This window comes from Silurus aristotelis, assembly GCF_946808225.1.
Source record: "Silurus aristotelis genome assembly, chromosome: 4".
In the NCBI taxonomy this organism is placed as follows: Eukaryota; Metazoa; Chordata; class Actinopteri; order Siluriformes; family Siluridae; genus Silurus; species Silurus aristotelis.
In genome coordinates, this window is record NC_139577.1 from 24,960,924 (window position 1) to 24,987,944 (window position 27,021).

The 27,021-nt window shown below is 36.6% G+C and overlaps 1 protein-coding gene and 1 long non-coding RNA gene across 6 annotated transcripts in view; one reads left to right on the forward strand and one right to left on the reverse strand.

Moving 5' to 3' along the window:
- LOC310724443 overlaps nucleotides 1-27,021 on the reverse strand; it is a 430,012-nt gene that overhangs the window by 361,249 nt on the left and 41,742 nt on the right. The window lies entirely within an intron of this gene.
- Nucleotides 983-25,528, forward strand: opn4a (opsin 4a (melanopsin)). Of its 5 annotated transcripts, none has more exons than XR_014533057.1 (9): nucleotides 983-1,119; nucleotides 14,253-14,386; nucleotides 14,856-14,989; nucleotides 19,725-19,928; nucleotides 21,188-21,359; nucleotides 21,918-22,079; nucleotides 22,336-22,443; nucleotides 23,459-23,590; nucleotides 25,108-25,249. XR_014533057.1 is itself a non-coding variant. In XM_083538435.1 (9 exons), exons 1-9 carry the CDS (start codon nucleotides 1,021-1,023, stop codon nucleotides 25,162-25,164), a joined length of 1,257 nt encoding a protein of 418 aa, XP_083394561.1. In that variant the 5' UTR covers nucleotides 983-1,020; the 3' UTR covers nucleotides 25,165-25,528. The 5 variants fall into 5 exon arrangements, 4 of the variants coding, with proteins under 4 accessions (XP_083394561.1, XP_083394562.1, XP_083394560.1 ...); XM_083538435.1 differs by having other exon boundaries at nucleotides 23,404-23,590; nucleotides 25,108-25,528; XM_083538436.1 differs by lacking the exon at nucleotides 23,459-23,590 and having other exon boundaries at nucleotides 25,108-25,528.

Sequence of the window (27,021 nt, forward strand, 5' to 3'; positions counted from 1 at the left end):
CCCAAAGCATCCTGAGGTTGCTCCAGCCCCAGTCAAGTCCCACTTTATGAAGATTGTGGACCTTTAAAGAAGTAGATGCCGACCCCGCAAACATCCCAAACCATCTAGAGTCGTACCAGTGCCAATTTGATCCAACTTTATGTGGAGTTTTGACATTGGACCTCCTTGAGTGTTTAAAGGCTCTGGCATGGAGAAGCTGATGTTGGATCTATGATGATCACAAATGTTGAGCTATTTTATGAGTTGCTCAGTAGCTTCTAGCTTTATAACCACAAATGACTGTAAAAGACCAGTGCTCATGTTAGTTCTCACTCTCCAGTGTTCTGTATTGTTTAAAGAGTTAAAATCACACTCTTGATGTCACCCAAATGAGGATGGGTTCCCCTTTTGAGTCTGGTTCCTCTCAAGGTTTCTTCCTCATAACATCTAAGGGAGTTTTTCCTTGCCACAGTCATCATGGGTGCTCATCAGGGATAAATGCACACCATTCACCTTAACTCTTAAAATTTTGTAAAGCTGCTTCAAAACAATATCTGTTGTGAAAAGCGCTATAGAAATAACCTTGACTTGACTTGACTTGACTTAAATGACCCCAAATCTCCACAAGCACACTTCAGTATCTACAGGATCGTCATCCCTGAAGAGTGAAGGATATTATAAAAATTGGAAATAAATGTGGAATAGTATGCTCAAAAAGAAAATACAGATTTTCCAGTCAGGGGTGTCCACAAACCACATTATTATTATTATTATTATTATTATTATTATTATTATTATTATTATTATTTTTATTATTAATATTATACTAATTGTTATTATTATAATAATAATAATAATTATTATTATTATTATTATTATTATTATAACTGTTATAAACTCAAGCGGCTACTATTGGTCAGTCATGTTTGTTGCGAGAGAACGATCTCGTGGAGAACTCAGTCTTACATTCACACACACACTCATACACACGCGTGCACTGAGGCGGTGTGTTTCGAATCGGGTGCGCGCGCGGGCTATGTGATGGTGGAGGAGGTGCTGTGCGCGCGGAACGGGAGCGCGGAAAGAGCGGACAGAGCGGGCATGATGCTGCTGGAACCCGCAGCTCCCACGGCCACCACAGTGAGTGACAAAATAACTATCTTCTACTGCGAGCTGTCAGACTGCATGACCACAGTGTCTTTGCGGTTCTAATGGAGACCTGTATTATTTATACAGAGCTTTGGAGAATTGAAAGGCACTTTGTGCAAACCTTTGCATGCGCGCATGCGAGTATACTTTGGTGGTGGTGTAATAGTAACCATTTCACCATATCCATGTTTTAGCTAAATTTTTGGTCATTTGCTTATTGAATAACATGTCTAAATAGAACTAATGATGTTACTATATCATTAATACTTAATGTTGTAATTTGGGACGCAGCCAGAATCTAGAGAATCTCTATAAATATTTCTTAAAACTCTGGCATATAAACTAAACACAAGTACAATTAGCAATCAAACCATTAATAATGAAACACTAAGTAAAAAGTAATGATGCACTTTGAGTCTTTAAACGCTTAAAGAAGCTATTGGGAAAGGAAGGGGATGTTTTGGTTGGATGAGCACGACTTGGAGCCCTTTCTGAAAGTGAAACCCTCTGTTCCAATGTGTTTTAGCAAAAAATATATAAATAAAATATTACTGCCATTTTAACAGTAACCAAATTGCAAAGTCTGGTGTGCACTGGTCCCATTTGGCTAAATATAGCCTTTATTTTTTCAGGTGTTCATCCAGAGGTACACAATATGGACAAAAGTTTGTGGACACCTGACAATAAGATCTGCATGTTCTTTTTTAACAACCCCTTTTCACATTTCATCCCAATTTGCTGTCATAATACCCGGTACTCTTCTGTAAAGATGTTCCATTATTCCACTAATTTTGGAGTGTGTTTGTGGAGATTTTTGTTGATTCAACTGCAAGTGTGTTAGTAAAGGTTTGAAATGATTTATGATGAGGAGGCCTGAGGTACAGTCAGCACTTTAATTCATCCTAAAGGTGTTGAAGTGGATGTCTGTATGACTTTGACCCCTCTGGGCCTGAGTTTTCTACTCAGTTTGACTCAGTTTCTTCTTTAACTCCATGGTTTAATACATCGATCTACCTCAAATCAGATTTATTTGTTAGTGGAGCATTTTGCTTACCTCTTGTAAGCCTTTTATTATCCACAGCTTCTGTGATTTTCCCAGAAACTGGGAAATTAAAAAAAGTAGAAATCATCTAATAGATTTGTGGAATGGGGTGTCATCAGCGTGACATCTTGTGGCAATTTAAACACACAAGTAGGCTTGTGTTGCACAGACATCAGGCATCCTTGCCATTTTCCCCTCCACTGACTGCAGTTGTGCTGCTTATTATGGTATGCTGCTAGTTTAAATATCAATAGCTTATGAAATTGAGTTCGCTGTTCAATCAGGTTATGTTTACTTCATGTTGTCAGACCGGATGTAACACCTGCAGATTTTTTGGATGATCTTTAACTGTGCTAAGATGAACATATTTTATCCATGAATGGAATTTTTAATTCCTGTGTAAGTGAGTTGACTTTAAAATGATGTCCCCAGTTATTCAGTGTAAGTAACAGCAGAAGGCAATGTAGCTCTTAAAATTATGTGTCCATGTGAGCCTAGATAAAGGTCAGGAATGACCTGCATCCACCACTTCTCAACTGCAGACCTATATATCCTGACCTAATACACAAAGAACATAACCTTAAGTGAATTCTTTATGCAGATAAAGATGCAATTATATTTAGAAATGCTCTGTGATCTATCATGTAGTTGAGACTGTTGTTTTATGAAGCTCAATGGTCCTGATAGGATGTTGCTTTGTTTCACTGAGTGCTGTGTGCATGGTTGAAATTGCAATCAAGCCACTTGACATTGACTTGATCATTCTGCTTAAGACCACTAAATACCAAGAAGTCTAGTGCAACCTACTAAATGGACTGCTTTAAAATTACAAATACAAGAAAGTTCTACTGTCAATTGTAATCATTCAGTGTAATTTTTTTGTTGTTGATCTGTATTGTGTCCAGGACAGGGTGTATTTAGCTCATTTCTGGCACACAAAGAATGCTTTAACTCAACCAGAGCCCATCAGTCCATTTCTTTTCTATTACAGGACAGACAGTTGTGATTCTGTGTGCATAAAAAGATTCAGAAAGGCCTTTAAAGATTCAACAGGTTTTCAACAGATTTGTAGATTCATGGGCTCCTATAAAGGTAGGAAAGGTCAGAAAATACAGCACAAACTCTTTTGCATTTTATTATTGACATGCAGAAGGCATGCCATACTGACAAAATATTTATTACAAAATATTTTTTATATCTCTGCACTAAAATACAGAGGATCAGCAGTGTATTGATTTTTTTAAAACACTGTTTTAGCAATGAAAGTGAATGTAATTAACCACAACGCATTGGGTTTTCTTCAGTATGTTGCTGTTGAATCCTACTAAAATGCAATCGCCATCAGTTTAAGCTGTTCTCAGGGGTTGTTGTTGATGTCTAAAAAATTCACAATATGTATAGTTTCTTGCAGGCCTTTTTTTTTTTTAATAAATCCAGCATTTCAGAGTCTTTCCTCTAATTCATACCTTTAAAATCATTACCTTAATCAGTGCAATTCAGTCTCTCTTCAGGCGCTCAGGCTAGACTTTGTGTCCTAAGCAATTGCTTGGTCAATTTATTTATATTCGCCAATTCATTTGAAACTATTTCCTAGACATTTTTGAACTACACACTGCACAGAGCTGCCAGAAAACAAAAGTGTCTGTAAAATCACAGAGTAAAGACATGTATTACCTGTATATTGGCAAGCTTGTCAGTGATCTTTATTATTCTTCTTTTATGTACAAAATATCTTGCACAAGCAAATTGTGTATTTAGACTTCTAATACTTTTTTCATTTGAGTCACACTGTGATGGAGGTTGTACAGGGTATAGTGTCACATAAAAAAAATCCTATCCTATATTAATAATAATTTATTTTCATTGATTATTTCTGACATCTGTCTATTGAACAGTTTTTCTGTTGTTTATTCATGCTATACATCATTTAATCCTTCATTTAACCAATCAGAAGACCTGTGTAAAACAGGGGAATGCAGGTAGATGATGCAGATGGTGATATTGAGATTTTTTGAGTTGTGTGCAATCCATAATACTGCAAAACTAATATTCAGGCAAAAGTTGGGGTTCAAATGGAAGATTTATAGAATATGCAATTTTTATAGATTTCTGGATGCACAGTAGCATTTAATATATGTTATGTTTTTGTACATTAGGTTATGAATTAAAATATATTATGTTATGTAAAATATTTTTTATGAATATTTTTGTTTCTGTCATGATGACTTCATTTAACAAACTGCCTACACGCACGCACACACATGCAATTATAATTTATACATTATATTATTATATATTATCATTACTATTGTTGTTGTTGCAGTTGTTTGTTTTTCTAATATAATTATTACAGTGACTGAATACTTTCCGCAATGAACAAAAGTAAATGGCAATCATTACTCTTAACATTTGCCTGCTAATGGATTATGATTATGAATAAGCCTTAGATCAACCTCGTCTGCCTGGGCTTTTAATTCTACTTTAAATCTAAATAAAGTTATTCAACTAATTAAAAAAAGATCACATATAAAACAATTACTATAATTAAAAAGAAGAGCAGAAAAAAACTGACTGGTAGTCACACGGCAAAGCTGAGTTAGGTGCCCCATGTTGTTTTTGTTACTGATGTATTCGAGCTGGGGTTGTTGTTCAGCTGTTAACACTTAAGGCATGTTATAGTTGCAGCATGTGTACTTTGTGGCCATGCGTGTGTAATCTCCCAAGAATCTGTTTCTCTGTTTATATGATTGTCATGTGTTAGAAAGAGAGCTCGGTTGAGAGAGATTTAAGTGAGCTGAATTCTAAATCTATGTTGTCTGCTGCATCAGTGTGAGTAATCAGCTCATAAATCCTGTTTTCTTATTCAGTACAAGCTTCTAAATCACTTCTCTGTTATGACTTTTGTTGTTCTTCTCTAAACAGTATACAAGCTTGTTGGTTATTGTTCATTCTAAGTCTACTGCTTGGGGAACAAGACTTTCTCAGTTAGAAATTGTTTACACCGGAAAAATCTTTGGAAATTTGTTTTAGGGCACTTACAAAAATTAAGGTTAGAGCTACTCTCTCAGTTTTTGGCCTGTAACAGAGTCATTGTACAATGTGTTAGTACAGATAACAAGTACGCTTTTTTATATAATGTATGAAGTGCAGCATGATGAGTTAACTGTGTGACAGCCGAGGGAATTTATTTCCACAACCTGGGTACATGTATGTACAAGGTTCATTATTACTTATATTTCTTGTGATTTGGAGGTGCAGTCATGCCTTGTGATTAGGTATACTCATAATTACCGTAATTTCCGGACTATTAAGCACACTCAAATATAAGCTTTTCTTTTTTTTTGGTTTTTGGTTTCCCCTTTTGAATCAGAGGAGACCGAAAGCAAGGCAAAATACAAAGATTTGTATTTTGAACATAAATAAGCCGCACCTGTCTATAAGCCTGTCTACACTGAAACTAATGAACTTTACACAGGCTTTAATAAAAGACAGTGTCTGTTACACGGTGTAACGCGTAAAATATGTTGTGGCTCCTTTAAGAGCAAAGCGCCATTTTGGGAATAGCCTGCCGCCGCATTTTTCCGCTATTACTGGATGTGTGCAAGACCGAGGAATATGTCTTTATTATTTTCTGATGCTCATTTCTAAGTTTCTTTGACTAACCTGTAACGCTGTTGCTAAGAAAAATAAAAAAGCACGAGTTTTGGAAACCAGTCTGTGCTTATATGATTTCTGTTGCAACTGGAGTTAGTGAGCTCTCCCATGACCCAGACTCAACGCGTTACAACGGCTTGTATCTAAACAGTAGCCGACCAAGAAAGTCATTGTTCACTGTCTTCCTCTTTCCTTTCACAACAATTTCTTTCGAGAGATTTTCTTTTGGCGTCGTCGTGCGTTTAAACAACGAAGCGGCTAATTTATGAATTTTTCCTGGGTTTTTCCCGGTTTCACAAGCTTAAAGCCAAAAAACTAAGCCCCATAACATTAGACCAATAAAATTGCCGATCGGGCATGAAAAAACGCACTACACCTGTGTTCTGATCTGCACGGCATCGGGAGAAAAGCTTCACCGATGGCGGGGTTTAAAACGTGGGAAAAAAGTAGCGGCTTATAGTCCGGAAAATACGGTACTCAGTTTTCCTTTTTTTTATACTATTATTCTTTTTTTATTTGCTTGTTTCTGTTTTTTTTATTTTTTATGTCACAGACCAGTCATTAAAAACAATTACACTGCATGTGGCTTGAATGAAACATGCTACAGAGTGGAGTTTGACAAGGTGTTTTTTATTGTAGGGAAGAATCAGTGTTTTATATCTGACATGAGCATCTGAATACATGGCTCAGACAGCATGCAGGGGGGGACAACCTGCATGATTGAGGTACAGGAGTCCAATTTCAAGCACTAACTGGGCTGAGAAATAGAGGCAGATCCTGCTATGTATTAAAGATTGCACCTGCATGATTGAGGTAGGTCAGCAGAATGAGTAGAGAAATGCTTCAAGGTTATGTGCCTTGTAAAATGATTTACTCACAGGGTTCTCCAGGGAGGTCAAATGATCATGGCATGACACTGGATCTCCAAAGATATTCAGCCTTTCAGTCTAGCTAAGGATTAGTTTCAGTTAAGAAACTACTACCAGAAAATGCTGGGAATACAAGGATTGATAGTATCTGACTGGGTAAAGGCAGTTAATAAGTTAAAAAGAATTAAGATCTGTTTTTTCCAACAAAGGCCATGCTTTGAAGTTGACTTGTTTATTACAATATCCTCTCTTAGCCAAGCCTTAATCTCCTGACAGTCATTCAAGTATTGGGTAAAATACTTTGGGATTTAGCAGAATTCTTCATGCTGCCAGAAGATCTTGGGCCAAAGCAGCTTTGGGCTCTGGTCCTTTTCTTTTTTATAAGAATTGATATCAGCTTCACCTAATCATAACCCACATTTTTAGTTATAGTTTCAACAATGTTTATTAAAGTTAAAATGCTGCATTTTGTGCTCAGTGTGCAGTTTTTCGAATTGTTTATATGGAAAATGTTTGTTTATTAAAGAGTCTTTAAGGGTTGCTATTAATTTAAACAGAGAGTATGCACAGGAGCGCATAGCTGAGGAACTGGGAGGAAATAAAATTTTACATTAAAAGTATATTAGTAATCATTAGCAACAGCCATGAGTCCATGAGTCACCAATAGGCAAAAGTGTTTCTGCATGCAATCATTTGACAAGTGCTTTTATCCGAATAGCCATCAAGCAACATGAAATCCAATCTTGCTTAATAAGTGCAAGGCAGTGTCTGGTAGGCTGGATCTTGGACGAAAAATGAACAAAACAAAGACACAACAGCAAATCAGAAAACAACAGAAAATTCTGAAAACACAACAGAAATTTCAGATACACATCAACATTACAATGGAAGAAGAGGTCCCCACTGCAAATCACAGGCTCATTGCTGATTTGTTCAGTGCATCAAAAGGACATAGCAGAATAGATGTTTTCCAGTCTGTTATCTAGATCACACAGCAAAAACAATATATTGTGTAAATAATTATGGTCTTAAAGTGGGAACTCGTTCTTTCTTTCGAATATCACAGCTCTAAAACTGATGCTCACTGTATTCATTATAGGAGTTTTTCAAGTTGTTCATGTCAAATTAAGTTAGTTCAGTTTTGAGTGTTGGATGTATTTCTGAATTTGCTGTCATTTTTTATAGATCACAATACTCTGGCATTTTAATGAGTTCTATTATTCTATTATTTCCGTTTTATTTATTTTATGATTCTGAACGATGTTTTATTTTCAAAATTACCGGATTCTCTCCGCCACCTCTGTCTATGACTCACTCTTGATGCATGTCATGATGCTTCCCTTGGTCACGTGTTACCTACATCCGCTACCTTCTTAAAGGGGCTGCTCCAACCGCTAACACATAATACATTACTGCTAAATTGAAACCCCCAAGCTAGCAAAATGAACAAAAACAACACAGTGTTTTCATGATTATTCATGATTATTATTATATTTAGAAAATACCAGTTTTTATGCCGGTCGTATCCTTTTATTTTGTTGTATTAATCCGCCATGAAAGTCCATGAAAATATTGTCTGACATTAAACCGGTCCGTGGCACAAAAATGTTGGGAACCGCTGCCTTAAAATACACCTTGAGTTAGATACAGCTTCATTATATCTTACTAAAGTCACAATCACACCTTAAGGGAGACAGAAACAATTTCCTTGATTTCCACCTGATAATCAAAACAAAAAAGCACTTACAAACTACTACTACGCAATCAAGTTCCAATTGACTTTCTCAGCTGTTTTTGAGCATTTCTCGAATCATCCTTAGGATTTGGGAACCAGTGAGTGCATTTTCAAAACAATGTGTACAAACAGCACAACACAGTGGATTTTTTTGCAAAAGCCTGTACTTTTCTCAAAATCCTTAGTTAATCTCTCAAAAGTAAGTATTTGTGTCAATGAATACATTTCATTCAAATCAGAAAAGTCCCTTCGCCATTGTTCACAAGCAAGATCATCAAAATGTTTAGTTGTGTTGCCAGTATGACACTGCACAATTTCAGTATTTCTTGATATAAACTACAGTTTGGATTACAGTGATTGAAAATGCACAAAATTTGACTTCCTTCTGTATGACATCTATGAATTTCAGCAGCATTGATTCATTTATTTGATTGCATATTTGCAAGAGACCGCACAGGATTCACACTTTTACTGTACTGTATTAGTGTCTGTTTGTGTTTTGGTTGTTCATATATGTTCAGAAATTAAAATATTGTGTGTTGCTCTGTTGCCAAATGAATGTTCATAAGATTCACCTTTGACCTGTTTTAGAGAACTGGTTGATCATTGGTTGATCTGATGCCGTTCACTCTCCTTCATTAGTGAAATTCAATTGCACAATTGATTTTGTATAATAAACATTTCAATACTTCCCGTGGGCTCACCACCTGCAGGAGGGACCGTAAGGGACGGTGCTGTGAGGATTGGGCAGCAGTCGAAGGCGGGGGCCTGCTTAGACTGCTGCCCCCGCGACCCGAATTACGGATAAGCGGGAGAAAATGAATGAATGAATGAACATTTCAATAAACATTTACCAAAAAAAAGTTTAATAGAAATTTAAACTTGACAGATTATGACAACTGGTTTAACCATTTTGCATTTAATGACTTATGCAATGAACTGATGATAAGATGTTTTGTGGGTTGACTATTTAGATGAAACCTTTTGTATATTGTAAAACATATTTTGATCAACATAATAATGTAGGAAACAGCAGCCAATTGTACACAATCGATTAAATGAATGTGATAAAGCATTCGATCAAAGCAACAAGAAATGTTTTTATGATGTGCACAATTGACTAAATGATGTGGAGGTTGAACAAGGAGTTTTGAGAATTTCATCTCTTATTTGAGATACGCTCCAAAGCAACTAAGAAAAACTTAAGAAAATGTGATGTGACATTTATTTGCAGAGTACAAACATGAAACACAAACCTAAGGATTAAACCAGGAAAATTACCAGACACATGAACAAGGCACTGATTGTTGTGTGTGTCGTCTTAATACAAGTGCTAATTATTGTGTGTATTAAAAAAATGTGACAATGAAGTGACTTGTAAGAAACAGTCTCTGTAATCCTGACAAGAGTCTAAATTCTAAAGTCTAAAATCATTTAGCAAATGAGAAATTGATTATAAAGACAAGCTAATTATAATGAGTTAAGCGAACTGAATGATCAGGATGCAAATAAATTACTGATTTGTATGCCCTCAGTTATGAAAAGAGCTCTGGTGTACCCACATAAATGGTACATGCTCCCTTGTCAAATACAACACACCACACAGTGGGATTTTTTGCATGCTCTTTGGATTTCTGTTTATTATTATTAGTATTATTATTAGTTTTTATTTCTGAAATATTCTTCTGCACTCAGCATTCAGTGATGATGTGGAAAAACATTTCTATTCTGTGGAAGCTGGTAAATTCTTTTCTCTTCCTGCCCCTGCTTTTGTCAGGAGATTATTCATTCTTCAGTTCTTTGTTGACATTGTTCTATGGTTGCTGCCTAGATGAGATAAGAAACTTATTTACTTCTGTCAAATTCAGCGGCCAGCTAAAATTTTTATCATTTTTACTGTGCAACATGTTCATTTTTTAAATGAGGCCCCTGTATTTATTCATCAAGGTATGAGTTCTAAAACTCTGTGAACAGTAAAATTATTAGATTTTTAGAAATATATATATTTTTTATATTTAAATACAGAAAGTCAACATTCATAATTTTGCATATTTATTTTTATATATATTAAGGATTATTAAGCAAGGATAAGGTAGAGATACTTATAGGAATTCAAGGTATTTGGCTTTTTACTTTTATTTTTAAACTCTACTGTTAGACTGGACTGACTGAAATATGAATATGGATGCAATGAATTAAGAAGATCAGAGTGACTTTAAAATCTCTATCAATAATCACTTTCTGATGCTGGATAATTCTTCTCCCATGTCCCTCCTCTGCACATGTCCAAACCATCTCAAATGCGCCTCCCTCACCTTGTCCTCATCACCACTGTTCGAAAAATCAAAAATACTAAATACACTCTCCACCAATTCATCTAACTTCATCACTTTAGAAATGTTCTTTCTCTTTCATCTCACAACCCACTTGTGGAGCATAGGCACTAATGACATTTATCATCACCCCTTCAAATTCCAGCTTTACGTTCATCACCCTATTAGAAACTCTCTTCACCACAACTACACTCTTAGCAAACTCTTCCCTCAGGATCACCCCTACACCATTTCTCTTTCCATCCACACCATGAAAGAACAGTTTAAACCCACCTCCAATGTTTCTGTAGACGTCTTTCTCCTCTCCTTCTCCTACTTAATGCAAATGTGTTTATTATTAGTGAATACATCCTCAACATTGTCAGGAATCCACCTGCCACGCCCCCTTCGGCGGCTGTCAAGCTTCCGTGTTCTCTGAAGCTTCCGGCTTCGATTGTGCACACCTGGAACTCATTCACTCACTCATCTCCAGCTCCTACATAAACCCCTCCTTTACCCGCACTCCTGGTCCGTTATTGTTGGTTCGTGTTTATTGGCATGTGTTGGTGTTGCATATCCCTATACGTTCCTTCCGTTTCGGACTCCACATTCTGACATATTTGATATATTTATTATGTCTGTAAAAAAAGCTTTTATTTATTCTTTGACAAAGCTAATTTCAAATTTTGTTACCTAATTATTGTAACCAGGCTGAACATCCACTATATCGTCTGTCAGTCTCTCACAGAACATCCTCCATGATCCAAACCAGTCTGGGTTCAAAGCGGCACATTTCACAGAGATGGCCCTTTTGGCTGTTTCTGAGAAACTGCACGCTGCTCAATCAGCCAAGCTGTCATCTGTACTTATCTTTCTGGACCTTTCAGCAGCATTGACACAGTCAACCACAAGACTCTCTTGTCTACTCCCAAGAGCCTCGGTATCCGTGGAACAGCATGGGGATGGTTTGCTTCCTACCTTGATAGTCGCTCACACCAGGTAACATGGAGAGCATCCACATCTGCCCCACTCACCACTGGTGTCCCACAAGGCTCGGTACTTGGTCCCTTCCTTTTCTCCCTCTATACCCACTCCATTGATGAAGTCATATCCTTACATGGGTTTTCTTACCACTGCTATGCAGATGACACTCAAATCATCTTTTCTTTCCCTCCCTCAGATACCACAGATTCCGCTTGGATCTCGGCATGTTCAACAGTCATATCTTAATAGATGAGTGCTCATCAACTAAAACTCAACCCCAGCAAAACAGACCTGCTGGTCATCCCAGGCAATTCATCTCCAGGTCAAGATCTCTGAATTACTCTTCATGACTCTCTGCTCTTCTCTTCAGCCACTGCTCGTGACCTTGGGGGTACCTATGGACAATCAGCTGTCCTTCTTCTCACATGTCACTAATGTGGCTTGTTCCTGTCAATCTCTTCTCTACAACATCCGAAGGATTCTACCATTTCTGTCCACACAGGCTGCCCAGGTGCTTGTTCAGTGCCTTGTCATTTCGAGACTGGACTACTTCAACTCTCTGCTGGCAGGTCTTCCTCTAAACGATAGTCATCCACTGCAAATGATCCAAAATGCATGACTTGTGTTCAATCAGCCCAAGTTCTCCCACACCACACCACCGCTGCACTCCCTTCACTGGCTTCCAGTAGCTGCATGTATCAGATTCAAAACACTGACCCTTGCCTACAAGACCAAAAATGGACCAGCACCATCTTACCTCAGAGACCTCATCACACCTCGCACTGCACCACGCTGTCTGAGATCCTCCAGCACTGCTTGACTGGTACTCTCTTCTCTGTCCCAGCACTGGGGTGGTGGGATGAACTTCCCCTAGATGTCTGTACAGCGGAGTCCCAGGCTATCTTTAACCTTTAATCGGTCCTTGGGGTCTATATGACCCCAATCGACATTTCCTTGATAAAAAAAAAGGGTTCCCTTCATCTGAGTGGAATAATATTTTGTGACTTTTCCTACATAATCTATCTATACACACACAAAAAAACTGGGCTTGATTCGGTTGTTCTGAAGGTATGTAAAAAATTTTTTTACACTTCTGGTCTTCGGGGTCAATATGACCCCACATTGAAATGAATGGGAAATGTGAAAAAAACTCAATATTTTTTCTTCATTTGTCAAAAAAAAAATCTATAAATCCAGCATAAATCAGAAATTTAGATCATCATTTAAGTGATTTTTTCATAAAAAATTTATATTTCATATGCAAGCTTATGGTGTAGTTGAGGAATTGTGTGGTAAATAGGTACAAAAGTACTTCATATCTCCCAAAACACAGCATTAATGAATAGATGAGAAGTAAACAATAAAAAAATATATATTATTTGTATAATTAAAAATGTATATTTTTTGTATAATTTCTCTATCAATTGTTGGGGTCATATAGACCCCAAAGACCAGATTTGTAAACAGGAAACGAAGACCTTATGAGGGTTAAGCGACGGTTGACGACCTACCTCTTCCTGAAACACTTAAATTAGCACTTTCCAAGTTTGCTTTGTAGAATTCAAGAGTTATATTTATAATAAGTTTGTAATCTAGCATACCAGTGTAGATTTATTCATTGCTAGAGACTCAAAGCACTTGTGTACGTCGCTCTGGACAAGGGTGTCTGCTAAATGCCTCAAATGTAAATGTAAATATATAACACAAGCAGAGATATGATGATGATCAGGTTATCAGGAATGTCTCTGTTCTCAGTCATGTTTACATCAACCACTCTCTCTGTCGCATCCACGTTAGCTATACTTCTTGTTGCCTTCTGCCTTGCCTGTTGTTAGATTTGTAAACTAGCCTATGTCTGTGGTGTGTGAGAGCCAGGAAATAATAAACCAGTGGTAGGTTGAAAAAGCTGTGCAAACACAGGAAATATGTTGATGTGATGGAAACAGCACACAGTGAGAAGAAAAGAATATTGTTCATGTCATGAAATAGATTAAAACCAAATTAACGAGTCTGGTTTGAAAATGTAAGAAGCAAAAAGTACAGATATTTGTGTAATTTCTTAGGAAGGATATTAAGAAAAATTTATGAAATCATCCTCTGTAAATGAACTTATCATAGGGTGTTGATAAATGACCTTAAAGAAAACATCTGAAGAAGAATCCAAGTTTTTGGATTGACCAAATCCAACACAGACATTTCCATGTAAGTAACGATTCGGTGCTTACTGAAAAAATGCTAGATCTTTTGATAAAATGTATAAACAGGAAAATGTCTCCATCAAACAGGAGTCTCATGGTATTTATTAAGGGTCCTGTTCAACAATTCTCTATTTTTTACTGTCCAACCTGTTTCCTGCCATTTATTTTTGGGGAACACAGATGTATCCACTGTTCCTCTCACTATACGTCTCAGCTTGTGCCCATATAAAAGCTTGGATGGACACAGGCTAATGGATTTTAAATGGTTGTTCATACAGATATTATTATGCAAGTATTCTTAAATGTGCCGTCTTCTGCTTATGTTTGGAGGTTGCTATGGTGCATGAGCTCTTTCCCACAGTAGATGTCCCTGATCATGCACACTACACTATTGGTGCTGTGATCTTCGCCATCGGCATCACTGGCATCGTCGGCAACTTTCTGGTCCTCTACGCTTTCACCAGGTGAGCTACACATCTGCTGACAGTTTTACCAAATGAGACACTTTCTAATTACCATTGTGTTCTGGATGGATGTGACTATATTTACTACTGAGGGTGGTGGTTTGATCATACAGGGGTCTAAGTAAGGGTTGGTTTGACAACTAATAACATTTTATTCAACTGCATAAACTTTGTGAGTGGAAAAATTGTATTGAAAATTTTTTTTTTTTTAATAATAGACTCCAGCATTTCTGCCTTATTCCCATTTGCTAATCTGTATTGTTATTCATTTAGATATCTGATGATATCATATGAGTTATGAGATGAAAGTTTTGCTTTTCATCAAAGTGATGATTTAATAATTAGCTGCATGAGGCAACAGATGCAGAAAGAATTTATTAAAAATTATGGATGCTTTTCACAGTGGTATTGAACGTGTTTCACTCTGTATGTGTTGTGTGTGTGTGCGTGTGTGCGTGCGTGCGTGTAGGAGTCATACTCTACGAACACCTGCCAACATGTTTATAATAAACCTGGCCATCACAGACTTCTTCATGTGTGCCACCCAGACTCCAGTTTTCTTTATATCTAGTATGCACAAGAGATGGATCTTTGGAGAGAAAGGTGAGAGCATGAGAGTCATTCTGCTTTTCTTTTTTTAAATTAACTGTATACTTTACATTTACAGCCTAGTACAACACCAATTCCCCAAAAATTGGGATGCTGTGTAAAAAGAAAAAAAAATCTAATTAACCCATATTTTATTCACAATTGAACATGATTGATTTATGGATGTGGTGAGAGAACACATGCAGGTAGAAAGAGGCAGATGAAGAGAACAGGGGAGGTATGGAGATGGATGATACTTTTAGACTAGATTTGTCCCAGAGAAGATGGCAGCATTTCTGAATTATGTATTATGAATTATGAATTATGGCTTCTTTTTTTGCATGATGTAGCCTCAACCTGCGATGACACAGCAAACTGTCCTACAGCTGTTCCTTATATGTACATTTAACTTTTCCGGCCTCTTATTGCTAACTTTTTGGAATGTGTAGCTCTCGTGAAATCCAAAATGATCCAATATTTGGAATGACATTTCAAAATGTCTCACTTTCACCATTTGATATTTTATCTATATTCTATTGTGAATAAAATATAAGTTTATAAGATTTGTAAATTATTGCATTCCTTTTTTTATTCACAATTTGTACAGTGTCCCAACATTTTTTATAATTGGGTTTGTAAGAGAAAGATCTGCCCCTGCTTCATTATTTGAGACACGTGCTTTATATGTCAGTAGTAGTGTTTTTAATTCATTAATTAATTAATGTGAGATTTAATTAGGAGCCAGTGTAGACCGATCAAAATGGTTGATGTGGTCATATTTTTTTAATCTAGTAAAGATTCTTGCTGCTGCATTGTAGACTAACTGAAGCTTTTTTATGCACTTATTCAAACACCCAGACGGTAAAGAATTACAGTAGTGCAATCTAGATGTAACAAAAGAATTAACAGTTTTTTCTGCATCCTGTAACATCATATTTCTAGCATTTATTTTAGCAATATTTCTAAGGTGAAAGAAGGCTAGCCTGGTAATGTTATTCACATGAACCTAAAAGGACATACTAGAGTCAATATCACACCAATGTGTTTGACTGCTGTACACACTGAGACAAAAAGACCACCCAGAGATGCTATGTAATCGGAAAGCTTACTTCTAGCTGCATTTGGTCCTAGTAAAAGTACTTTCATCTTATCCGATTTGTGCAGAAGGAAGTTATTAAGCATCCACTATCGAATGTCCTTTACACACTCCAACATTTTTAAGCTGATCTCTCTTATCTGGCTTTGCTGACATATCCAACTGTGTTTTATCAGCATAGCAATGGAAGTGAATACCATGTTTATGATTAATTTTACCCAGAGACAGCGTATTTAAAGAGAAAAGCAGTGGGCCTAAGACAGATCCTTGTGAAAAAACAAACATTACCTTGGAGAGTGTGGAGAACTCACCATTTACATCAACAAACTAATAGCGATCAGTTAGATAAGACCTAAGCCAGGAGAGCGCTGTTTAGCAAGGAAGATCGTATTATCAATGGTGTCAAAAGCTGCACTAAAAGCTGCAAAACAAGTAAGAAGACAAAACCCTGATCATAGGCCAATAACAGGTAAGTTACCACATTAACTAGCACCGTCTCTGTGCTATGATGACTGAAACATTTAAAAAATTGTATTCCTTAGTAGGTATGAGCATAACTGCTGTGCTACAACCTTTTCTAAAATCTTGGAGATAAAGGGGAAGTTTGATATTGGCCTATATTTGGACAGCTGACAAGGGTCAAGCTATCTACAGGGTTATTTATAAAATAGCTTGGATTTATATTAATCCACTGGATTTTTTGCCTGATGTTTTTAACTTTATTATTAAAAAGTTATCTTTAAGTCAGTTATCTAGTTATCTATATTTCATTCCATGCTATTTGAAATACTGTCAATTTGGTTTGACGAGTGGTCTGTTTTAAGATGCGCATATGATCAATATACCATGGTGCTAATTTTTTGTCCTGGATCATTTTGATTTAAAAGGGAGCTAGAGTGTAACAGAATTTTGATTCTAAACATTCGAGTGATGCGGGGTTAAAAGGAGATCTAATTAATGTTGATAACTCTGGAAGATTATTGATAAAACTCGCTGTTGTTGTTGCCATGAATGTCCTGTAAGCTTAACACGGTAATGTGGTGAGGTACTTATGCTATGACTAAGGCAGATTTTAAAAGAGCTAAACTAATAATCTGAAAATAGCTTCACACTGTGGAATTATGACTATTATATCAAATCCAAATGTTAATAACAAATCAAGAGTGGGTCTACCACTAAATATTTAATGTTGGTGTAAGGAAAGTTCAAATGTGTTTGTAGCCAACTCCAACTTATTATAAACAGCTGCAACACCACCTCCTCTGCCATTTAGACATGGCTGGTGTATGTAACTACAGTATACCCAGGAGGACTAACTTCATTGAATGCTAGATATTTGTTTGGTTTAATTCACGTTTTTGTCAAACACATTACATTAATATCCTGGTCGGTAATAATTTCGTTTATAGCCGGCACTTTTGACAGGAGAGATCTAATATTCAAAAATCCTATCTTTAGCTCAGAGGTGCAGGCTGTTTATTTAGTCTTGTTTAATGTAATGTTTATCAGGTCAATTACACAGACTTTCTGAGAATTTCAAAATTTTGGTTCCACTCGGGAGATCGCCACAGTCTCAAATTGCTGGACCCTGAGTGACGACTCACTACAGCTAGCAGACGGTAGGTTTAGCCTGTTTGTCTGCTCCCCGGCCTTGGCTCTGAATAGTCACAGGTTAACTAGTGCAGTTCTGAGACTATGACCTATACTACAAAGAATGAAAGCAGTACTTTCCCGAATGGGATAGATACCATTCCGCCCTAATCGCCAGCCTTGCCCTCAAAATTGCTTCAATCTATATATATATATATATATATATATATATATATATATATATATATATATATATATATATATATATATATATATATATATATATATATATATATAAAGCTCAAATACCACTGACTGACTGACTCACTCATCACGAAATCTCAAAAACCACTGAACGGATTGCAATGAAATTTGGAACATACCTTCCTTTTGGGTCTTAGGTGCTCACTTAGAAAGGGTTTTGAAAAATTCACCCTGGATCGCGGCTAACTCGCTAAAAACGCGATTTCTCACGCATTGTAAATTCTTCGAAATAACATTACGGATCCTAATGAAACTTAGTACATTGTTCCTTATTAGATGTTAGATGCACGATAAAAATTATTTTTAAAGTAGTTTGCCCTGTATCGGTACTACAAAGGGGTAGTACATTATTTGTTGACGTTACGTTCTGATCTCTGATCATCCAGTCCTGCTCAGTGCTTATTGCTTATTGCTTAGCGTTCTGCCTTCCGTAGCGAAGCACGGGTACTTTCAGCTAGTTATCTATAAAGCCCACATTGTTTTTGGAGCAAAGAAATAACCCTCAACAGAGTTGTAGGCTGATTTATCTTAATCTAGTGTACAGTGTATATAAATGCTGCAAATGTAAATGTAATTGGAGCACCGTTCGGACATCCAGCAGTTCAGCCACCATGACTTCACTTTGCCACGGCATTGGAAAGGGGCCAGAGCATATTACAGCAACGGACATTGCCTTCGCTAATTTACACACCTCTATAATATTACTCTTAGTAACCTCTGACTGTTGAAGGTGTATATCATTAGCGCCTGTGTGAAGAACTATCTTAGAAAACATGCTTCAGAATAGAGCCTTCTATAACCAGAGCTCTTTTAGGTTTCTCAGCAGGTTCTTCACTGAGGAAAGCAAACCTGTTGGACATCTGAAGTGGAGAAGAATAGTGCTCCCGTGACAGAGCCTTAGCATTAGATTTGGCTTTGTGAGTGTGCGGCAGAATCGTCACCCCCTTGCCCCACTGCAAGGGCTCTAATGCCAAAGTTGGGGGAACGCTAACTCCACCTATGGCATCCAGACTTTCCCTTGCAGAACCTGGACTGCTCTCGCACTCACTAATTCTCTCTAGACTCTGGATGCGCTGCTCTAATGCCATGATCTTACATACAGTCAGTTGACGTTGTGGAACCAGGAGCTACTGAGCAACTCATAAAAAAAACATTTAAGATTATCATATATCCAACACATACATCCATCAATTCCAGAGCCTTTAAAAATTAGAAGAGCTCCAATGCCAAACTATACATAAAGTGGGATCCAAATGTTGCTGGTAGGGCTCTAAATGTTTCGGAATGTTTGCGGGGTCGGCATCTACTTCTTTGAAGGTCCATAATCTTCATGAGGTGTCACACAACTGAAGCTAGTGCTACCTTGGGGTGCCTCAGGATGGGTAGAGCAAGTGAAGAGGAAGTCACACTTCACACACTGAATGAGCTGGATGCTCGCCATATAAGAGAAATTATGAAACTTGATGTGGTTACTGTAGTGTTTGTTTGCAGTTCCGATGAGAAGGGCCTCCACTCACTGCTTTAAAACAGGGAATAAAGCACTTTCGAAAGCAAAGAAAAAATAGAAACTGAGCCTACGCAAAGTAGAGAATACAGAAAATCAAAATGATAATTTTAGATTATTTAAGGAATGAGAGATCGAAAACTGTAAAGATGTAAATTTGTGGCAAAGAAATTAACAACAGGAATCTACGTCACAAACTATGCGGTACTATATCCTATAAAAGCCCTTTTGTGTTTAAAGCAAAATCCTGCCCAAAAGTTATACCTGTTGACTTGTTGCTCTGTGTCCCTGCACAGGTTGTGAGCTGTATGCCTTCTGTGGGGCTTTGTTTGGGATCTGCTCCATAATCACTCTCATGGTCATTGCAGTAGATCGCTACTTTGTGATCACACAACCCCTGAACTCCATCAACATGCTGTCTAAGAAGAGGGCACTACTTGTCCTGACATTTGCCTGGGTATATTCTCTGGGCTGGAGTTTGCCACCTTTTTTTGGCTGGAGTAAGTACTTTCAGAGAACAATGGTGGAATAAGTTTTTCCCAATGATGCAATGATTCAAATATAAAAATTATCTCTAGATTTCATTTTAATACCTGAGCAATACGGCATATTGTGGCTCTATTTTCTTGTCAGCACAAGTATATTATAAATGGTATTGTTAAAGGTAATAATTATATTCCTAATTTAAACCTCTGTCTTGTACCATTCTAAGGAAAAAGTAAGGTCATTATGATTGTGATGGTTGTAACACATCTCAAAAAAGTTTACCACTGTGTAACATTCCGTATGTTTTACCAACAGTCTGTATACATTTGGGAACTGAGGAGACCAGTCGCTAGAGTTTCGGGAAAGAAATATTGTCCCATCCATGTCTGATACAGGATTCTAGCTGCTTAACAATCCTGGATCTTCTTTGTTGTATTTTTTACTATATGATGGTAAAAGGTTTGGACTGCAGGCAGGCCAGTTTCACACTCAGACTACTACGAAGCCATACTGTTGTAATAGGTGCAGTATTTTTTTAAGCATTGTCATTGCTGAAACACACGGAAGTTTATAAAAACATATAAGTTTAACCTTAGTCTCTGCATGTTGTCCACAAATAAGGCTATACTGTCTTAATGGTTTAAGTTTTTTTGTGATTTTTGCAGTGATAGTGCAAGTTTGGCCGACTTGCCTAATGCATTAGTCCTTGCAGCAAATCATGTCTTTAGTTCTCAGTGCCAAGAAAAAGCTTGCTGTGGGAGTCATGTGGGAGTCATATCTCTTTATCTTTTTGAGCACTTTTGGCACCTTGTTTGCGCTGTCTGCACTAGTAAGTCTGTCAGCATTGTGTACCGGAGTAACAGAAAGAGAAGGAAGGGTAAGAGAACTAAACGAATTAAAAGAAAACTGGTTGAAAATCAACCACTGTTGTAACAGGTACAAAAATAACTTCAGCGATGTTTCAATTCAAGAACAGTAAGCCAGAAACCTGACAGCATTTGAAGAATTTGAAATGGCTTACACTTAACACTTGTGTTTTATCAAGGGTCAGCCAATCTTTTACTGAATGTTTAAAGATTTATGCTTTTTTTTGTATTTGTCGTGCATTTATGATTTTGACATAAAAATAACAAGATGGAATCTAAGTGTTATACAGTCTTTGTCACTTTTCCTTCATCTTACCAATGAAAGCAAAAAATGGACAATGGCAATGGTCTCTCTCTGTTTTTTCTCTCAAAATCACTTTTTTTTTTTTCTCTTTCTTTGACCTTAGGTGCTTATGTTTCTGAAGGTCTGATGACTTCTTGTACATGGGATTACATGACTTTTACTCCCTCAGTTCGGGCATACACAATGCTGCTCTTCACTTTTGTCTTCTTCATTCCTCTCATAATCATCACTTACTGCTACGTCTTCATCTTCCGTGCTGTTCGCAACAGCAGCCAGTAAGTTAAGAACAAAACAATAGCACAACATAAACAATGTATTATTTAAATAATTTTAAAGGCTTTAAAAAATTTACAATTATGTGCAGTATCATTGACCATACCTGCATCTCAGCTTTACTGAAATGTCATTTTCCTCCATTTAATTATCAAATTGCCTTCTCAGATCTTGAACAATTGTGCTCTGCTAACTATTTTTTGCTTCTTTTATTGCCTTACTATCACAACACTTGCATAATTAATACATTTTTCTTGTAAATGAATTGCATTTGAAGATGAATTAGTTTGTGACAAATAGTTATATGACAAATAACAATGAACAATGAACAGTTTCCTTCCATGCAGATGAAGCTGTTGCATTCCTTGTGCTTGAATCCCTCCATATTTTGATGTTGTGTGACAGTTTTCTGCATCAGACTCAGATTTTACAATCACAATTTGTGTCCCTGCAACACTGATAAATGCTGAACTAAAATAAAGTTGTCCATAGCTTACATCCATACAGAATATAAACAGAATATGGTACATTCTAACATGCTGTTTCTCTGTTTGCAAAAGAGATGTGAGGAAGATGAACAGGAACAATACCAGAGACACATTGAAGAGTTTTAACAAGATGAAGAAAGAGTGGAAAATGGCCAAGGTTGCTCTGATTGTCATCCTGTTGTTTGTTATCTCTTGGTCTCCCTATTCACTTGTGGCCCTTACAGCCTTTGCTGGGTAATTACACACATCACTTAAACTGACTGCTTTGAGATAAGTTAGTTCAAAACTGAAGATGTCATTTCTTTTTGTTTAGCACATTGGACAGCCTTGACTCAAAATACAATAATAAACTATTCAATTATAACTATTGCAGTTCCAGTTCATCCCTTTTCAAAGGCTGAATGCTATTCAAGATTTTATGTTGTAAATACAATCAATTCCACAAACACATTCTCTGCCCCTTTCTAAGTCTTTGTGTATCGTCTTATAGGTATGCAGATATGCTGACACCATATATGAACTCAGTGCCTGCTGTGATAGCCAAAGCTTCAGCAATCCACAATCCCATTATTTACGCCATCACTCACCCCAAATACAGGTATTAACAGAGCACCTTCATCCTCCCTCTGAGCACCCCAGGTGGAACTGGAACTGGTTTTTAAATTAAAAACCTAATCCTTGCCTCCAGGAAGATAAAAAAAAAAAACAAAGAAAAAAAAAAACAAACAAACAAAAAATAAATAAATAAATAAATATAAATAAATATATATATATATATATATATATATATATATATATATATATATATATATATATATATATATATATATATATATATATATAAAATATAAGTAAAAATATTTATTTATCAATTTTGTCCTTATTTCTAAGTATAAAAAGCTTCTCTTTGGGGCATTGTCCAGCTTCACAGCTTCGACTAATTATACACCTGACTATAAAAAGGCCACAGTTCACATTCAGCAACAAAGTCTTATGTTAGGTAATGTTTATTTAAGGATTTGTTGTTTTAACATTTAAAATGCTTACAAGCCTAAAATTTTAAACATGGCTTAAGATATCAGCCATTAAAACTTGAATCTATTGTTAGAACCTGTCTATAAAATTTACATTCATTTCACTTGGCTGAAGCTTTAACCCATAGTGACTTACAGTTGGGATAGGATACAAATGAGCAATTAAGGTTCTTGCTTAAGAGCATGACAGTGACAGCTTTGTTTGCTGGGATTTAAACACACACCACTTCTGATCAGCAGGCCAATGTCTTAACCACTAAGCCAACGCAGACTTCTTCTTCTTCTTCTTTCGGCTTTTCCCATTAGGGGTCGCCACAGCGGATCATCTGATATAATATTATTAATGCTTTCATGTTCATTTGCCATCATGTACACAATTACGTTTGCAGCATTGTTCACTGATACAGAATTGCAACATAACAACATAACTGCTTTTGTTGCTTTTAAATTATTATTTCTCAAACAAATAAAAGAGTCTAATACATTTACTTATGAAAAATATATGTTGTTTATATATGTTACAGAGTGGCTATAGCGAAGTATATCCCATTTCTGCGTGTGCTGCTGTGTGTTCCTCAGAGGGAGCTCCAGTCTTTCCACAGCAGTTTTATGTCTACCAGATACTCCATTGTAACCAGCCGAGCCTCAGATGTGTCTCGAAATATGTCCCAAAGCAGAACAGCCAAATCCTCTGCCTCCGACATAGAATCTGTAAGTCTGAAGCTCTGTTACCGTGGGCTCACTGATGTACAGGACCTGAGGAAAAACAGCTGTCACTCAATACCTATTCCAGGCTGGCTATAAATGACACTCACTGAAACTCGATAGTTTAGACAAAAAAAGTGTTCCATCCAGGTTGGATGGGTTTGTCCTTATTATAGCCTCAGATTCTCATTCTTGGTTGGCGGTTGTAGAACCCAATGTTGTCTTCCACTGTTGTAGCCCATCTACCTCAAGGTATTTGTGCGTTGTGCATGCCGAGATGTTTTTCTTCTCACCATGGCTGTAAAGAGTACTCATTTGAGCTGCTAGAGACATCCTTTCAGTTTAAACCAGTCTGGTCATGTTCCTCTGTTCTTTTATCAAACATAGTATTTCAGCCTGCAGACCCTCTGCTTACATTATGTTCTGCCACTGCCTTTAGGCAATACCTAAGGAATATACTTGTTCTATATTTGACGGTTTAGTAATATACAAATGGTTTGTGATTGCTTTTTTTGCAACTCTACATTCTTATGTACTAAAATTATTATATAAAATATATATTTAATCACATAATATAAATTTCTAAAAAATTTCAAGATTACCGGTATTATTATTATAAAAATGTATATACAGTATAAAGTACTCCCTTAATTGTAAGTATCTGAAAAGTTATTCCCTAATCCATATTTATTTTTGAATACCCTAATAAAGTCATTATATTCCCATTCATCATCATCTTCTTCTTCTTCTTCTTCTTCTTCTTCTTCTTCTTCTTCTTTAATAATAATAATAATAATAATAATAATCATAATAATCATAATCATAATCATAATCATAATTAATATTTGCTTTGATGTCCCTTCTCCCTATCTCAAGTCTCAAGAGATATCTAGTGTGTGGGTGGCGACTGGGCCTATTAAGTTCTGTAATTCCTTTTGAAGGAAAGATTGCACTGGGATGTGTGAAAGAAAAATTAAATCCCCCTATGTGTGGTTTACGAACATTTATCTTGTATCTTGAATGTCTGCTCTCTATTTTATGTACATACAATGTGTCTAACTGCTTCATCAGTATTGGAAAACAACATTTAAGGATTCACCAGATAAGAATAAAACTAATATATTTTTTTACTTTATTTCTATTTAATACTTCTAATTAAAATACTACTAAAAAATTATGGCTCAATTTGGATCTGTGCAATGCTTTCATATGACCTACAGTTGTCTTCTTTAACACATTTGTAAGTTTAATGCCTAGATGATCTGAACAAAGCAGCCGCTTATACCCCCGAGGTAACATTCTGTTTTTGTATAGTGTAGTACACTCATTCTGAACACTTTTATTGCACTGGAATATTTAGTCAAGAACTCAAAATTGGTTCACAAACCTGTGATGTACTGATGCCCCATGTAATGTAAATCCATTCCTTAACCAGTAAAGATAAAGCACTTTCTGAATTTAAATGATGCATGAATGTTTCATATAATGTTTTCAGACCTGAAGTTCTCTGTTGTTGCTTTTAGGAGGAAAATGACCGCATGGACATTCCTGCGATCCAAATCCCCAGAATCGTCCCATAACCAAGTCTGGACTCCTACTGACCTCTGTGAATTGACATTGTGTTATTGTGCTTTTTGCTGTGTTGATAAATTAGTGATTAGTTTGTGATTGTTTTTGAAAAAAGAAAGTAATGTCAGGCTACTGGTAACAAAAAAGAAGTAACAAATAATCCCCAGCCAAAGATTATTTATTTTTTATTTTGTTTTTATTCCAGTGGAATTCTATTAATTATTATTTCTGCTAATTGTGTATATTTATGGGTAAGTTAACACGTATGTAAATGTAAAAAACAAGGAGTTTAAGTGGATTTATCAGTGTTCTGTAAATGTGGTTGTTCTTATTTATTTATTTCTATTTTTTAAATAAAGCTATAACATTCTTTGACCTTTCCTCGATTTTGATTTGATTGTGTGTGTGTGTGTGTGTGTGTGTGTGTGTGTGTGTGTGTGTGTGTGTGTGTGTGTCATTGAAGGTCAGTTGAAGTTGACTATTTGTTGTGTATCACAGCAATCCCTGCTACACACTTTACTGAGCAATGGATATCAGCATTTTAGATATTTGTATGAAATCTGAATACTGTATCTGATTGAAAAGACACTGCATTGCAGATATATGTTCACAGGCAGGTGTGTAAAAAGGAATTAATGGTTTAGTTATTGAAGTAAACCGTCCTATTACGTAGCTAGAAGTAAACTTTACGATTACGTAGCATCTCTGTATGGTCTTTCTGTCTCAGTGTGTACAGCAGTCAAAGACCATGGTGTGATTTGACTCTAGTATGTCCTTTGAGGCTTATGTGCATAACAGTACCAGGATAGCCCTTCTTTTACCGTAGAAGTACTGCTAAAATTGCAAATATGATGTCTCTACAGGATGAAGAAAAACTAGTTAATGCTTTTGTTACATCTAGAATAGACTACTGTAATTCCTTACTGTCTGGGTGTTTGAGTATAAATAAGCTTTAGTTAGTTCAGAATACAGCAGAAAGAGTCCTACTAGATCTAGAAAATATGACCACATCATCCCTGTTTTAATCAGTCTACACCTGCTCCCAATTAAATCTCACATTGAATATAAAAAACTACTACAGATGTATAAAGCACTTAATGGTCTCATGTCACAGTATCTAAAAGAACTTCTCTACCATTATGATCCTCAACACCTACTTAGATCAAAAGCTGCAGGCTATTTGTCCTCAAATAATAGACTACAGCAGGGGGCAGATCTTTCTCTTATAAAGCCCCACAGTTATGGAACAGCCTTCCAATTAATGTTCGGGACTCGGACACATATGCAGTGTTCAAATTGAGGCTAAAAACATATTTATTTAGTCAAGCCTTTGATCAGTAGATTTTTCGTAGGTAAAGGAGCAGATCTGGAGTGATCATGGATATAGAGTGTTTGGTGAACTGGGATATTTGTATGCTGGCGTCCCCTCACTCTCACACGTTCACTCATGTTTGTTGACAGTGGTGACGTGGGTCGTCTCTTATCCCAGAGATCCCTCATGTCTGTGTTATCTTCTGGCTCTCCCTTTTAGTTATGCTGCCATAACGAGTCTTGAGTCTTGCCTTTATACAACTTTATAATCAATATCTTTCTCTCTCTGTCACCCCTCTTCTCTTTCTTTCTCTCTCTCTCTCTCTCTCTCTCTCTCTCTCTCTCTCTCTCTGTTTCTCTCTCTCTCGTTCAAGTTCTCCTCTCCTCTCCTCTCCTCTCCTCGTATCTGCCCGCTTCGTCCTAGCCTGCCATTGGATGGTGTGTTTCTTCGATTGGAGGCCACTATGTGCAGCTGGTGATGGTTTCTTATCAACGGCTTTGTGATCCATGAAATTACTGAGTAACAGGGGAGCTTTGAGTATGGATTTGGACTGTAG

Coding starts and splice junctions, on each gene's coding strand:
- opn4a (XM_083538434.1), top strand. CDS start 1,021: ATGGTGGAGGAGGTGCTGTGCGCGCGGAACGGGAGCGCGGAAAGAGCG. Junction 14,990..19,724: donor ATGGATCTTTGGAGAGAAAG/GTGAGAGCATGA, acceptor GTCCCTGCACAG/GTTGTGAGCTGTATGCCTTC. Junction 22,080..22,335: donor GCCCTTACAGCCTTTGCTGG/GTAATTACACAC, acceptor ATCGTCTTATAG/GTATGCAGATATGCTGACAC.